Source organism: Tursiops truncatus, chromosome 8 (genome assembly GCF_011762595.2).
Source record: "Tursiops truncatus isolate mTurTru1 chromosome 8, mTurTru1.mat.Y, whole genome shotgun sequence".
NCBI lineage: Eukaryota > Metazoa > Chordata > Mammalia > Artiodactyla > Delphinidae > Tursiops > Tursiops truncatus.
In genome coordinates, this window is record NC_047041.1 from 14261437 (window position 1) to 14277874 (window position 16438).

The 16438-nt window shown below is 43.8% G+C and overlaps 1 protein-coding gene across 12 annotated transcripts in view; it reads right to left on the reverse strand.

Annotated features, from left to right (window-relative positions):
* Window positions 1-16438, reverse strand: part of KMT2A (lysine methyltransferase 2A) — a 76131-nt gene that overhangs the window by 5060 nt on the left and 54633 nt on the right. For 6 of the 12 annotated variants that reach the window (XM_019941799.3, XM_033861992.1, XM_019941795.2 and 3 more), the window contains 9 exons: window positions 11997-16242; window positions 11028-11108; window positions 9610-9674; window positions 8349-8519; window positions 7434-7508; window positions 2240-2414; window positions 1970-2077; window positions 850-933; window positions 303-432 (listed from right to left, as the gene is read on the reverse strand). In XM_019941799.3, coding sequence (XP_019797358.2) covers window positions 303-432; window positions 850-933; window positions 1970-2077; window positions 2240-2414; window positions 7434-7508; window positions 8349-8519; window positions 9610-9674; window positions 11028-11108; window positions 11997-16242 — 5135 coding nt within the window. Of the gene's footprint in view, window positions 1-302; window positions 433-849; window positions 934-1969; window positions 2078-2235; window positions 2415-7433; window positions 7509-8348; window positions 8520-9609; window positions 9675-11027; window positions 11109-11996; window positions 16243-16438 lie in introns of all 12 variants that reach the window. The other 6 variants (XM_073808138.1, XM_073808137.1, XM_073808135.1 and 3 more) reach the window with 3 other exon arrangements.

Consider the following 16438-nt stretch of genomic DNA (forward strand, 5'->3'; position numbering starts at 1 on the left):
CAAATTCCTAGATTACAGGCACTAGACTAGAGGTTTCTTAATGTCTCCACAGGCAAGAGAACTGTGTGCTTGTGATCCTGGGATCCATTCAGACAAACCTTCAAAGAGTATCTTTGTGTGCTAATCCCGAGAGTGGACTGGGCCCACTACAAATTCAGAGATGTTAAAATGTAAAAAAAAAAAAAAAAAAAAAAAAAGTCTAATTAGAATATACTAATTCTTCTGCAATCTAGGGATCATCTTTATAGTTGATGGCCCCTTTCTATAACGAAAGAACTGGGGAATGAAAGTGTGGAACTCACCTTGCTGTCATAGTACTTCTCTCGCTTGTCAGTCTGTATGGAACGGATGACATTGCCAGCGTACTCAATCACCATCTCACCTGCATCGATGTTTCTCTTACAAAAAAGACCCCGGCCATGGATGGGAGACCTAGGACATAAAGACGGAAAAGACATCAGCTGCAGATTTTGCAAATAAGGTTAAATGTGTGAATACATGAATAAATGAATAAAATCTCCTGGTCTATTAGTTCCCCAGGAGAGACAGAGACTTGGAAAGAATCTGGACCCACCTGATTTGAGTATATTAATCACTCTAACAAACAGCCCAGGATTAAAGATTTCTCCGTTCCAAAGCCCACCAGAAGCAGCAATACTTTAAAGCTTACTGTGTTACATTCCTCGTTCAACACAAGGAGCTGCAGGGTCCCAGGACATCAGGTTAGATTAGAAATATCGATAAAAACCTCACTTACTGAATGAGGGAGGTCACTCCAGCATTTGATCCACTTTGATTTTGGAAAACTTCATTAGTTTTCTATAATTCTTTCTACAATTTTAGCCATACCTGTAGACACCAACTGCCTCCTTAGAAGTCTTTTTTAAGTGCCGGAAACGCATGGGCATTGGCAGATCCATACTAGTTGCCCTCCTAAAGAGAGACGGTTCGTTATTAATGAATTCTCTTCAGGAAATCATCAGTTTTGAGTCTTGGATCAAAGGTTCCTAGAACGTATGACTACACTATTCTGTGTGTTCAATCCCAAGCATAACAAATGCCTTATAAAATTAGGCCTAAAATATAGTACGTTATATATGAAGTCTGTGGTGGTACATGCAAAGCTGACAGAGTACACTACAGTTAAAGAAAATAAAATATACATCTTACAGTTATTTGAATTTCTCCTCTAAAACACATTCCTCTCTCTTTGCCAGCCAGCTACTGTTACTTCAACACAAACTCTATTTCAGTCTTCTTAAATGTTATCTGGGAAATTGTGATCTAAGCAAAACTGCAACAGAGGGAAGCAAAGAGTATTTCTTTTTTTATTTTACTTTTAAATTTTTTATTGAAGTATAGTTGATTTACAATGTTGTGTTAGTTTCTGGTGTATAGCAAAGTGATTCAGTTATACGTATATTCTTTGCGGAGCACAGCCTCCGGACGCACAGGCCCAGTGGCCATGGCTCACGGGCCCAGCCGCTCCGCGGCATGTGGGCTCTTCCCGGACCAGGGCACGAACCCGTGTCCCCAGCATCGGCAGGCCGACTCTCAACCACTGCGCCACCAGGGATAGCCCTATACGTATATTGTTTTTCACATTCTTTTCCTTCATGGTTTATTACAGGATATTGAACATGGTTCCCTGTGCTATACAGTAGCACCTTGTTGTTTACCTATTTTATATACAGTAGTTTGTACCTGCTAATCCCAAACTCCTAATTTATCCCTATCACCTTTCCCCTTTGGTAACCAAAGTTTGTTTTCTGTGTCTGTGAGTCTGTTTCGTAAACAAGTTCATTTGTATCATATTTTTGATTCCACATATAAGTGATATGATATGGTATTTGTCTTTCTCTGACTCACTTCACTTAGTAGGATAATCTCTAGGTCCTTCCATGTTGCCGCAAATGGCATTTCACTCGTAGAGAGCGTTTCTTAGGACCGCTCTCCACTCCAGACTTACCGAGCTGACTTCAGCTGCACCTCCTCCTCTTCCTCATCATTGGGGTTGTATTCAGGAGGCTGCCGGTGCTTAGAAGCCAGGAAGTTAAACATGTCAAATGCTGACTTCCTGGAGCCAAAAGATGAAAATATACTTAGAGAAATACTTTAATAGAACCAGTGAAGGACAGTGTTAACACTGGAAATCTCAAAGGTTAAGTGGGAAAATAATTATATCGTTAGATCATAAAATCAAGACCTCAAACTGCTTATGGAAAGGAAGAGAACTTGCCTCAGGTGGACTTCAGCCCTGGCCGAGCCATGAGGGTTCAGTGGAGGCTCATTGGCCTCCTCTGGTTTGTGGAAACGGAATTTGTAATTCCTACAGTGCTTGGCACCAGACAGTTGCTCAATCAGGAACACAACTGCATCGTGGAGAATCCCCAGCATCCTCAAACCGTTCACACCTGCAGGATCAAAGGCACCAGGGTAGTGAGGAGCCCAGCCAATAGGAAGCCACATACAACCACAGAAATGCCTAAGCTAGGGAATCACTCTGCCAGAGGCTGCTCAAGGGTGAATTATACTAAAGACAAGCTAGAAATTAACATTAGATAGCCATTAAAATGATGCGGATACAGATCCATCAATATGGAAAACACTCATGATAGATTAAGTGAATAAAGCATGCCACCAATCTATGGACTATTTTCTATGTTCTCTATGTACACAGAAATGCTATATGTGTTATTTCATTTCATGGCATAATGACCACACCAGGCAGGAAGCGCCAGCTTCATCTCAAGGTAAGTAAACCTAGGCTCACACCCAAGGTCACATAGCTACTGTGACAGGATTTGAACCTTGGTCTGTATAAGTCTAACTATGATCCCATTTTTGTTTACAGGTAATGGAGTACTAAGCTCACATGCACACAGGCACCTCACTAAAATTTATAAGGAATGTTAGTGAACCCCTAACACAGAACTCTCTTCCGTGCTGTTACAGTGAGCTTATGGAGAAATACACTCAATAGCCACTTTGTTTTACTCACTTAGTCTTATTCCATTAATGAGCATTTCTTATTTCTTTTTACTTAAAAAAAGACATTTATGTAAGTCTGCTGGCATAGATGGTGAAAGGCTTTCTAAAATGGTTGGCTTCAGGACTTCCCTGGTGGTGCAGTGGTTAAGACTCTGTGTTCCCAATGCAGGGGACCCAGGTTCAATCCCTGGTCAGGAAACTAGATTCAACATGCATGCCACAACTGAAAGTTTGCATGCCACAACTAAGGAGCCCGCCTGCTGCAACTAAGGAGCCCACGTGCTGTGACTAAGACCCGGCGCAACCAAATAAATAAATAAATATTTAAAAAAATAATAATAAAAAAATAAAATGATTGGCTTCTTTCCTTAAAGGATGGGACATAGTAGTAATTGCCATACCTCTTTTTAACACTAGCAAATAGCAAGTTAAATAAATAGTGTATCACTTACAATGATTGTTTTTGGTATTAATAGATACCAAAATAATAATGGCATCTATTGTGGACAAGATACTATTTCATAGGCATAACTGTGTTAGGATCACACATGCAGTTCCAACAGACACACCGTTTGTGTTATAAAGCGTATGTATAGAGATGTAACCCCAGTGTAATCTGGAGCCATATGCTATGGCTGGAAGGATATCCGTGTTTAAATGTTAACAATTACTTCTAGGAGGTGGGACCCCGTCCACCAATTTGTTATTGTGGTGATTAGCTTCTCCAAATTTTAGAATTCTACATCTTGTATAATTTTTTAAAAGAGAGGAAAGTTATTATCAGGTGCCTAATTTCCACTTCACTTACAAGAATCTCTAAGGGATATAATTTGGTTTTAGTGGCAAGCAGAAAGTTAAGTCTCCAGATAAGCAACATTCTTATGATCACAATCGTTGTTCCGATTAGAACTCAACCTATAAAAGTATAAAACACAAGTCGACAATATAAGAGCTTGAAGTCATATAAGACAACGGCAAACATTTTTTTTTTTTCTATACAACACTGATTTTCCCTAAGAATTCCTTCCTAGGAGTTTCAGATTGCTGTGGATTCCTAGGTAGAAAAAGCCATTAAAAAACATACTTAAGTGTATTTTCACAAAATTCATTTTAATGTTTAGGCTGAGCGTTCAACTCTAGTGTTCAACCTTCACTGGAGGACTTACAATGAGATTGGACACTGTGTCAATAATGGGAAAAGAAAGATGAGTTACACACGGCCCCTGTTCTCAAGGAGCCCTTGGCAGAGTGAGGCAGATATGAACACAGACCTTGCAATGTGAAAGCAACCAGATAAAGGTGTAGTATGAAGTACTACAACAGGTAACAATCTATTCTCGTGTGGGCCATTCACTTGTTCATCCAACAAGTATTTACTGAGCACCTACTATATCTCCCGCATTCTTTCCATCTCTCCACTGTGCCGGACAGAATCTTGGGAAAACAAAGGTGAACAAGACAGGAAGGTACCCAAGACAGAAAGGTCTCAGATTTTTTTTTTTTAAAATAAATTTATGTATTTATTTTTGGCTGAGTTGGGTCTTTGTTGCTGTGCGCGGGCTTTCTCTAGTTGCAGTGAGCGGGGGCTACTCTTCGTTGCGGTGCACGGGTTTCTCATTGCGGTGGCTTCTCTTGTTGCGGAGCATGGGCTCTAGGCACATGGGCTTCAGTACCTGTGGCTCGTGGGCTCTAGTGCACAGGCTAAGTAGTTGTGGCACGTGGGCTCAGTAGTTGTGGCTCGCGGGCTCTAGAGCGCAGGCTCAGCAGTTGTGGTGCATGGGTTTAGTTGTTCTGCGGCATGTGGGATCTTCCCGGACCAGGGCTCAACCCATGTCCCCTGCATTGGCAGGCGGATTCTTAACCACTGCGCCACCAGGGAAGCCCAGGTCTCAGCTTTAATGTCACAGAACCCTTGGACCCTTACCTAATACCATACACAAAAATTAACTCAAAATGAGTCAAGGACCTAAACGTAAGACCTAAAACTATAAAACTCTTAGAAGAAAACATAGGACAAAATCTTCATGACACTGAATTTAGCAATGATTTCTCGGATATGACATCAAAGGCACAGGTAACAAAAGAAAAAACAAATTGGACTTCATGATGATTAAAAAAATTTTGTGCATCGATACTATTTAAAAAAGCTAGTATTCAGTGATTTCTCTGAATTCTATCTCAAATCCCTTCAGTCAGGATAATGATCTTAATTTGGCATATTAGGGTACTTAAATAAATCATGTCAGGTTCATTACTTTATTTTTTAATTTTTGGCTGCACCGCACGGCTTGTGGGATCTTAGTTCCCCGATGAGGGACTGAACCTGGGCCCTCGGCAGTAAGAACAGAGTCCTAACCACTGGACCGCCAGGGAATTCCCAGGTTCATTATTTTAATTAAACCTCACAACAAATTCTGAAGGTTGCATTAATATTCCCACTTAAGGACATTAAGCCTTGAAGAAGTAAATTAGCTTGCACCTGAAATAATACTGATAGCGAAAGGGCAGAAATGGGACTTGAACTCAGTTTCTGTCTCCAGAGTTCATGGTTTCTAACCACCATTCCATGTGGCAGCAAAAGACATGGATAAATGAAAGCAATCTTTGTGCCGTTGGCAAAAAGGGCTGAGCTACTCAAATTGAGACTGAGAACACTGAGCTTGGGATGCTGGTTTCCTCCAGGAGCAGAATCTTACACATATTATCAAATCATTTCAGAGTGACTCCTGGGAGAGGCCATGTACAAATTTAACTATAGTTCACCCAATGACTGCCACTGTTGGACAGAGCAGGACCTATGAACCATATTTTCCTGCCCCCAAAATATCTCCCTCACCAATCTAAAAAAAACAAAAAGCAAAAAAGACACTATCCAGAGTAAAAATGGAGGCAGCCCACAGAATAGCAGCAAATATTTGCAAATCATGTGTCTGATAAGGGATTAATATCCAGAATACATAGAACTTATAAAACTCAACAACAAAAAAACAACCTACCTGATGAAAATATAAACAAAGGACTTTGAATAAACATTTCTCTAAAGAAGATATATAAATGGCCAATAAGCACATGAAAAGACGCTCGACATCTCAAGTCATTAGGGATATGTATAGAAAACAATAAGTACTGGTGAGGATACGGAGAAATCGGAATTCTTGTGTACCATTCGTAGGAACGTAAAATGGTACAGCCACTGTAGAAAACAGTATGGTGGTTTCTCAAAAAATTAAAAATAGCATCACCATATGATCCAGCAATTCCACTTCTGGGTATATACCCAAAAGAATTGAAAGCAAAGTCTTAAAGAGATCTCTGTACACCCATGTTCACAGCAGAATTATTCAAAAAAAACAACAAAAGTTTGGAAGCAAGCCAAGTGCCCACAGATGGATCAACTGATAAAGTAAATGTGATACATACATACAATGGAATATTATTCAGCCTGAAAAAGGAAGTAAGTTCTGCAACATGCTACAGCAAGGATGCACCTTGAGGACATTATGCCGAGTGTACTAAGCCAGTCACAAGACGACAAACACTGTATGATTCCACTTATATGAGGTACTTAAAATAGTTACAAATCACAAAGACAGAAAGAATAATGGTGGTTACCAGAAGCTGGGGGAAGAGGAGAATGGGGAGTCATCGTTTAATGGATACAGAGTTTCAGTTTTACAAGATGAAAAATTATGGGGATGGATGGTGGTGATGGCTGCACAACAAGGTGGATGTATTTAACACCTCTGAACTGTATACTTAAAAATAATTAAGATGAGATATGGGGATGTATGTATATGTATAGCTGATTCACTTTGTTATACAGCAGAAACTAACACACCATTGTAAAGCAATTATACTCCAATAAAGATGTTAAAAAAAATAAAAGAATAATTAAGACAGTAACTTTTATGTTATGTGTATTTTACCACAATAAAAAATATTCATCTGTAAAAGAAAAAAACGAATGAAGTACTGAGACAACGTTACAGTAGAGAGAAATCTTGAAAGCATCATGTTAAATGAAACAAGCCAGTCACAAAAGGCCACGTATTATATGATTCATTTCTGTAGGAAATGTACAGAACAGGTACATCCAGAGAGACAGAGAATAGACTAGTGGCTGCCAGGGGCTAGGGCTGAGGAATGACTGCTAGTGGGTATGGGGCTTCTTTTAGGGATGATGAAAATGTTCTGCAATTACACAGTAGTGATGGTTTACACAACTCTGTGAGTACACTAACAGCCATCGATTTGTATGCTTTAAATGGGTAAACTGTGTAGTATAAGGTTTATATCTCAGTAAAGCTGTGAAAAATGATTTTTTTTTTTAAAAAAAAGGTTGATTTTTTTCTTTTTTTTTTGGTGAAATCAACCCTGTAGCTTAGACCCACAAGTTACCAGAGGATACTGAGACAGGAGTAAAATGACCGCTGCAGCATTACCTGCAAATGAAAGCTGCTTTAGGCGGGCGTTTGACCGAGCCTCCTGGACTTTGTCTGTCAATGACTTCCAGGCATCTGTGAGGAAATAAGATAATTCAGTCAAACATCTCTTAATACCAATGATGTGAAAAGATCCCCTGCTAGAACAGTTTTTTGTTGTTTTCTTAGTTTAAATCAGTTCAGTGAATAAGAAAGAAGCTGGGAAGGTGCCCCACCCAACAGTGTTCCTTTCTGTTACAAAGGATACAGAAGTGGTGAGGAGGTTCCCACCTTCTGAAAATGACCCCTGCATCCTCAAAGCACTCACTTCCCCTGAGGGTAGTCCAGGTCCCAAACCTGAATGTGTGGTATTAACTCTACTCCCTCTACTGCTAACCAAAACAATACCAGCACTAACGGTTAACCAGGACTGTGGGAAGGAGATCACAACCTCTCAGTTCCTTACAATTAAGGGGTGTAACTAGAAAACCTTTACAATCCCTTCCAGCTCTAACCTAAGAGTCTACGATCTCTTCCTATCTGTTGGATTTTTCCCACACTCCACACTCAAATACATCTTACGCAGAATGTGTACACTCAAACTAGTTATTTTTTTGTTCTCCTCACATATGTTTTTTTTTTTCAGTCACCCAGGCCGGAATCTTCAGAGGCATCTTTGAGTCCTCTCTCTCAACCCTCTATATCCAAGCAATCATGAATGTGTCTGTTCTTCTCTCCTTTCCTTTCTTCTTCTACTGGAAGTGGGCTTTATTACCTGACATCTCTATTGCAATAATACTCTCACTAGTGGCCTCTTGCCTCCTAGTGTCTCCATTTCAATCTATCTCATATGCAGCTGCTCACATAAATGGTACTACTGCAGCCCTAGCTGAGCAGAGCCTGTGCTGTTGGGCTGACCTAATTTAATCCACTCACCTTCGATACTTTCCGCACAGATCTGAAAGCCATCGTCACTTGAAATTTCAAAAACAAGTCCTTTTTTGGGCTTTTTCTCAGCAATGCTTTCCTTCCGCTTCTGTTCTTGCTGGAGCCAAAGCATCAGTGGAGAGCTGAAATTACTTTCTTCTTCTTCCGCTGTCTTAGGTTCTGTGAGGGAGAAAACAGACAGGGGCCACAGTGGATGCCACAGCAAACACTTACTGAGGACTTTATGCGCGTTTTGTCTCCAGGCCTAACAGCATCACACAGCTGGTTTTATTTACTCCCGTTTACAGGTAACAAACCTGAGGTGCAAAGAGGTGGAGCAGCTTGCCTGAGGTTAGAGCTAGGAAGTGACCAAAACTAGAATTTTTTTTTTTTTTTAATGTGAAGTTATGCTGTCTCTCTGGTAGTTTCTGGTATGACAATCTGACAGTCTTTCAATAAGTAATTGCCCTCAACAGAGTCAAAGCTAAAAAATAACGATGGTTAACATGTATGAAACGCTACCTATGAGGCACTCTTCTAGGAACTTCCTGTATTAACTCAGATAAACCTCACAACAATCCAATGAGGTAGGTGAGAAATGATCTAAATTTTAAAGGTGAGAAAACGGAGGCAGAGAGAGGTTGAGCAGCCCATGTTCATAGAGCTAGTAAGTGGTAAAGCTGGGATTTCAACCTAGCTGACTGCAGAGTCTGTACTCTCAGCCACCACCCCACACACTGCCTTCTTACAGAGACGTATCAATCCTCTGCAGGAATCAGCAAATCAGCAGAATGTGACTGCATCCCAAATTGTATGGCTAAGCATTTTCTCTGCCTGGTTTTCTTCTGGGAATCCCCTCAACGGGAAAAGGACAGAGTCTTATATCCAGAGTTCTCTAGTCTTGAAGCGACTAGTTGTTTACTGATGAAATGCATCAGGACAGAAGTGCTATGGAGATGTATCTGGAGCCATAACCTACCTCTGGCTATATTATATAATAAAAATGGTTCTTGGTCTTCACTAGTGACAACTAAAGGATGAAGACAGCTTATTGTGAGCTATTTCAGTCACACTGCTGTTACAGCAAACAGAGCAGAAGAGTATTTATAGGTTTTAGTTTCGTGTCCTTTGGCCAATCACTTAACATCTTTAGCGCTTTGACTGTTTTTTTTTTTTTTTTAAATCTAGAAAATCAGTAGGTAGAGAAGGTGACTTTTACAGTACTTCTGGCTTGGAAATTCTGATTCTAACCCGTTACCCACCCACATACCTGAATTTTCTTGTTCATCTGCTGGATTCTGTGTTGTCTGAATCTCAGGAAGAACAGCCACTTGCCTACATGAAAAGAAAACCAAATGTGAGATGTAACACCAGCTAGTTCTTCAATTCAAAGATAAAAACTGTCCACAATCTACCATACAGCTGTATCAGTTATACAAAACAACCACTAGACATGAACCACAGCATGCTTTGTGAACAACCTGTTGAATGAACACACCACCACACTACTGTAAGATACATAACATCAACTATCTTTTGTGAGATTCTCTCCCAAACATTTGACATGAATTTTCTGCTTTTGGAGTTGTAGACTGTGTCCTTAAAATTCTTCTCATACCCTTAACTGTTAGAAAAAAATAAAAGGACGCTTGTTAGAAGCAGTTCCGGAGTTCCTTAAGTGAATTAGCTGGTTTAATTAAAAACAAAAGCTGGGCTTCCCTGGTGGCGCAGTGGTTGAGAATCCGCCTGCTGATGCAGGGGAGGCGGGTTCGTGCCCTGGTCCGGGAAGATCCCACATGCTGCGGAGCGGCTGGGCCCGTGAGCCATGGCCGCTGAGCCTGCGCGTCCGGAGCCTGTGCTCCCGCAACGGGAGAGGCCACAGCAGTGAGAGGCTCGCGTACCGCCAAAAAAAAAAAAAAAAAGCAGCCTGCATGATGAACCAGTAAATCATACCTATTTTCACCTTTTATAATTAAATAAATCCTGCAAACAATTCAGATGCAGATCAAGAGGGAACTAGTTAAATAAATTACTGTAGGTCTACACAACAGAACTGGAGGCAACCATTAAAAAATGAAGTGGCACAGAGATATGTGCACGATACAATAGCTGAAAAAAAACAAGTATAGAACAGTATGTACGGCATTATTTATTTTATGTAAAAGGTATATACGGGGGCTTCCCTGGTGGCGCAGTGGTTGGGAGTCTGCCTGCCGATGCAGGGGACGCGGGTTCATGCCCCGGTCCGGGAGGACCCCACATGCCGCGGAGCAGCTGGGCCTTTGAGCCACGGCCGCTGAGCCTGCGCTCCCCAACGTGAGAGGCCACAACAGTGAGAGGCCCGCGTACCGCAAAAAAAAAAAAAAAAAAGGTATATACACATTCAAATGTACACCATGCATATCTGTAGGCATAGAAATGTTGGTATGAATGAAAACAAATTACAAGCAACAATTACCTCTAGGCAATAAATTGGGAACAGGGTAGGCAGGAAGAACATGGAACCGTTACCCATTATTTAAATAATTCTGTGTTTTGTTTTTTTTTTTCTTTACAAGCATGTATTAATTCCATTAAAAAAACTTTGGCCAAAAAAAAAAAAAAAACCACAAATCAGGAAGGACTATTTTCTAAATGAGGTGGACAGAACTGAGTGCTTCACCTCAGGGAACTAAGTCTTACACTTACCCTGCAGGCTGCCCACACTCTTTCTGTGGCGACTGCTCCACGTTAGCTATATCCTGCTGCTCAGCCTCTGCTCCTGGAGCCCTGGAACAGAATCATTTGTATTTTTTCAAGAAAAACAACAGTAAATATGTACCCAACAAGGAGATCACTCTAAAGAAGAATCTAACAGGATCTGATAAAATTTATGAGCTGAGAAAAGTAACCCGTGGTGATACGGGTTAGACAGTGGTTACCTTGGGGGGTACTGACTAAGAGAGGGCACCAGGAGCCTTCTGGAAGACTAGAAATCTTTTATGTTATGATCTGAATGGCAGCTACATGGATGCATACCTAGATAAAAATTCACTTTGTGTACTTTACGTATATTTTAATGAAAATGTTTCAGAAAAGGACACCATGAGATCTACAACAGGTGGTTTTGCCCTCCAGACAGGAATAATCATCCCTTAGTATCCTAACTAAGCCTCAGCGAAAAAGAAACAGGCGCAAACAGCAGCACTGTTCTAAGTCAGAGCAAAGAGCAATGAAAGACATAGTCCTGGGCTTCCCTGGTGGCGCAGCGGTTGAGAGTCCGCCTGCTGATGCAGGGGACGCGGGTTCGTGCCCCGGTCCGGGAGGATCCCACATGCCGCGGAGCGGCTGGGCCCGTGAGCCATGGTTGCCGAGCCTGCGCTTCCGGAGCCTGTGCTCTGCAAGAGGAGAGGCCACGAGAGTGAGAGGCCCGCATACCAAAAAAAAAAGATGTGGTTCTATCCAAGGGACCAACTGCCAACGGATGGAACTAAATTTTACTCCATAAATCAGCACTGTGAGGGGGGAAAAAAAAAAAAAAATCAAATCAAAGCCCAGAAAACCCAAGTAATGTAACGTGGGCCGAGGTGTGTCCCTCCCAGAAGACCACTTCAACAGCCTCTACTCCAGAGCATGAAACCCCTCAGACCCAGCAGAGCCAAGGTCTGCATCTCTCACCCTGTGACTGAGGTCAGGGGTGTCGTGCTGGCTTCTTGGTCTGGAATGTGTGCTTCAGAAGAACTGGTCCGCAAGTGGGAGACTTTGTGCTTCTTGCCACTCCCTTTGTCCAAGGGCAGCTGAATCCGTTTGATTTTTGGTTTGGGTTTCATGGGCCCCGGCACTGAGGGACTTGCTGACTGCTGTCCAGAGGACGGAGAGCCCCCAGGAGAGGTGGAGCTGGCTTGCATAGCTGAGGATAAAGCCTTATTCTGCTCCAGCCCCATGCTATTAGGAGCATCTACCGTCTGGGTAAAGTTGGAGCCCTGGGTCCCTGGAGCAGAATCAAGATCCCGCTGGGAAGAGAGAATCCCGGTTTTGCTGGCGAGGAGCTGGTTCACATGCTGGAGCTGATAGTGTTCTTCTGCTTCCCCTGAAGGTGAAGCAGCTGTTATGCCCGCAGTCTGAGTCGAGGGGAGCACACAGATGCTAGATGCTGCCGTCATTGCAGCAGTAGTGGGAGTCTGTGACGTCCCCAGTTGTGGAAACATTCCTGAACTTGGCGGTAAAGCCACAGGCTGGTCTTGAATCCCCAGGCTCTGCTGGCTGGCTTTGATTAAAAGATTGCTTATGGAGCCAATATCTGGGCTACCAAGCAACCTCGGGTTGGTTAACGCGACATGCCCTGGAACGGACGCGCTACTTGTAGGGGCGGTTGTAGTTTGCATGGATACAACGTTCAAGACGGAGGAACCGGAGGCCAAGCCAGACACAGGCCCTGACGTGAGGTGGCCGGTATCCTGGCTCATGGTGGCTGCACCCGCCGCCGGGGCAGCAGTTCCTCCCACACTCTGCGGTAACAGGGGCGCCTGTTCAAAATACATGATGCCGGACTTAGACCTTTTTATGATGTTGGGGACAGTTCGGTGAGATGAAGTATTAAGTGACCCCAAGTCTAACAGATTGGGATGATTTGGAAGCTGGGAGGGTGTGAAGTTAATCAATGTCATGTTGGAAACCACGTCGGAAGGGGCGATGTTTGAAGGGGTACTAGAGGGAGCGAGTTTTTTATTCTTTCGGGTCTGCAGGCGAGATATGGGTCTCTTCTTGAGTCCAGAGGATGGCGTGGCTACTGTGGTACTGAGATCTGTCCTCTGGCTGGCTTCTGAGACCAAAAGCTGGGGATCTGGAGGAGGCTGGACCCCGATAAGTAGGCCTGAAGGAGGACTGCTGATGTTTGGTGGGAAGCTACTCTGAGTAGCTGCAGGGAAGGAATGTAAGTGCTGGTGATGAGGCATGGGGAGCAATCCTTTGCTAGCAGGAGGGAATAAAGACTGGGAAGTCGGCAGGCTTGGACTGAGTCCTGTGGTTAGGGTGAGACCACTTCCCATGGGCCCCAATACTGACGTGTTTGTCTCCATCACACTGGGTGCAGAACTAACAGAAGAGGTCAGCTGGATTTTTTGGGTCACTCCATTCGGAAGAGTCTGGAGAACATAAAGTGGCTGCATGTTCTGGTTAACGACAATGAGTTTCTCGGTGGCTGGTTTCAGGTGGGGCGGAGTGGTCTGGACAGCGGCATTAGAAATCTGAGACGGGCCAGGGCTATCGGTAGAGTTGGGCACGTATTTCTGGTTCTGGATAGGAACGGTAGGGGAAACAGGTACCTGAAGGCCAGGGGTGCTACTATTTCTAGTTAAATCCTGATTGTTGCCATGACCTTGCTCCACCGAACCACAAGGAGGGCTGGAGATGTGGTCTGCATCCATGTGACCTTGGATAAAGTGGTCAGGAGTCATGTGGCCTTCAGGGCTGGGATCTACTCCTGGACTCAGCAGGGAGGAGTCACCTTCAGAGGAGGCCACAGATTTTTCTGGGATGGCTCCTCTCTTCTCTCCTGAGTCTGAGATTACAGCTAGCCTACTGGGGTTCTGGCTCGGGACAGTGGGACTCCGGGTGGTCAGGACAGAGAGATCTGACGGCAGCTCTAGCGGCAACTCGAACTGCTCCTCTGCTGAGATGGAGGAAGAGACACTGCTGTCCACGGCTTCCGTCGTCGGCAACTGCTGAGAAAACACTTCGAAAAGACCCATGTCTTTTTCACGATTACTATCAAGACCCAAACCTTCACCAAGATTCAGGAGTTCCGACGAAGAGGACTCTGGGCTCTCACCCAAAGCCTGCATGGACGGAGTATTCTTCAGTACAAAGTCCATAATGTCTGAGGGCAGGATGTTCCCACAGTCGTCACTGTTGTTGTTGTCTGAATCCGATTTCAGGAGCTCAGTATTATAGGTGTCCAGTAAGTTTTTGTCTGAGGGGGTGCTTGTGTGGACCCTGCGGCTTGACTCCAATGAGCTGAGCTGAGCTTCCAAGGAATCCTGTCCCTGTGTTTTCACTCTGCTCACAGCGTGGCAGTTATCCATCTTTGGCTCATTTTTGTGGCCCACAGAGCTCTTAATGACGTGCTCTTTCTCACCAGTGTCTTCAGGCCGATCCATCTTCAAGTTCTCTGTTCCGTTTTCTTTACTGTTTCTTTTTGGGATCTGGCTGCCTTTCCTCGTTGTGGCTGTGACGCTAGTATCACTCTCTGTCCCATCGTCAACACCATCCAACTGTGAGATTTTGGGGAGATCACATTGCTCCTCCTCCCGAAATAAATTATGGGGTGTCAGCCGTTCCTCTCCACCTGAAGAAATCACTGTCCTAGTGAAATTGTAATAGTATAAATCGTCTTCGTCGGAAGTGCTCAAGTCATCAGCCCCGTCCACCTGTCCTTCAGCGGATCTCTTGCCTCGCTTCTTCCCAGTTGAGCTGCTGTAAAACGGAATGTCTTCTTCGCCATAGGACCTTACTCCATAGAGTGGGGTGAGCCCAAAGAACATGTTAGAACGTGCCCGGGCACTGCGACGGGGATATCTCCTCTTGAAAGAGCCATCCTCCTGAGGTTTGGGGCCATCTGGAAGCATTAGGTTTCTGTCCTGTACTGGAAGATTCTGATAGTTATTACTTTGAGAATCCTGGGATGAGGTATTATTCGGGCTTGCTTGGGCGACTGGACCATCTCCTGGACCTTCGGAAGTGGAAATTGGTTCTGTTGGAGATGCTGACTCTATCTGCAAAGGGGAAAGAGGACTACTTTCTTTTAGGGTATTCTTGGACTGACTCTCACCCTCCATTTTCAGAGGTGTCAGTGTTACTTTGACTGTGCGTTTCCGGGGTGTCTGTAATTCCTTGGCAGACCCTTCTACTTGCATGGATGGAGCTTTGGGGACTCCTGGAATAGAATGGACTTTGTCCCCAATCTTATCAGAGGAAACATTATTACATGGTCGTTGCCCCATGAACTCAGGAGGCAAAACTTCATCAACAAACTCTGGCTTTAGGTTTCCTTCCTCACCAGTTGCCACCTGACCAGGTTCCAAAAAAGATTTACTGGAATGCTTTTCTTTGAACATTTCTTTACAAGATTTTTTCCCTTTCTGTCTCCTGTCTCTGGAGCTGGATCCCACATGTTCGTTGATGATGGACGATCTGTTGCTCACTCCAGATAGCTTCAAGGTTTTGACTTCAGTATCTTCATCGGGAGGGGAGTTTGCTGACTGGTTGGAATCTGTCTGTTGGTCTCGATCATTCCTCTGCCCTCTCAGATGGAGTGGCGGGAACGGGAGGGCCTCTTTAGAAGAAAATGGCACTGAAGACAGTTCAGCAAAAGTGCCCGTTTTACTAACATTTAATTCTCCAGCTGTTGCATTATGAACCTGTGGGGCCAGTTTCGGAAGGCCAGGGTAAGCCACATTATGTGCCGATCCCTCTGAGTTCCTGGAACTCGGCATTTTGGTCTTCTCTCCCTTCGAAGAGGAGCTCTTGGATGTTGAGTCTGAAGCACTGGAATGCTTCATTTCTGAAGATGAAGAGCCATCGAAGTGACTGGTTTTAGTGCCCATAGTAACTACCGTCCTTTGCAGATGTGAAGAGGTGGGAGTGTTCTGCCCTAAATTAGTGTTAGAATTCAGTGGCCCTAAGACATGATCAACCGCTTTGGCACTTGACTCGAGATCTGCAGCGGTCCCTATGGTGGCGACTGAGGAAACACTGTTCCTGGAGTAAGCGCTCCCAGTTCTCATTGGAGACATTATCCGGAGTTTAGACCGCTGGGGTGACAGGGAAGAAGTACTGTGACGCCTGGAGCCAATGCTTCGAAGTCCAGAGGAGAGTAAAGGGTCACCCACTGTGACTATCTCATGAGTGGTTGGGGTAGGGCTTCCTAAACGAGAGAGAAAGTAATAAAGTCCATTACAGATCGGACACATGTGCTATACCACTGGTTTCAATGACTTGGCTAGATATGTTTACAGCTAACGGAAAATCAACGTTTTCCATTGGCAGAAGTCACCACGATAAAGGTGCCTGACAGTATTACAAACTAATCTTTGAGCTGACCTCCTTGGGTCGGGTAGGTC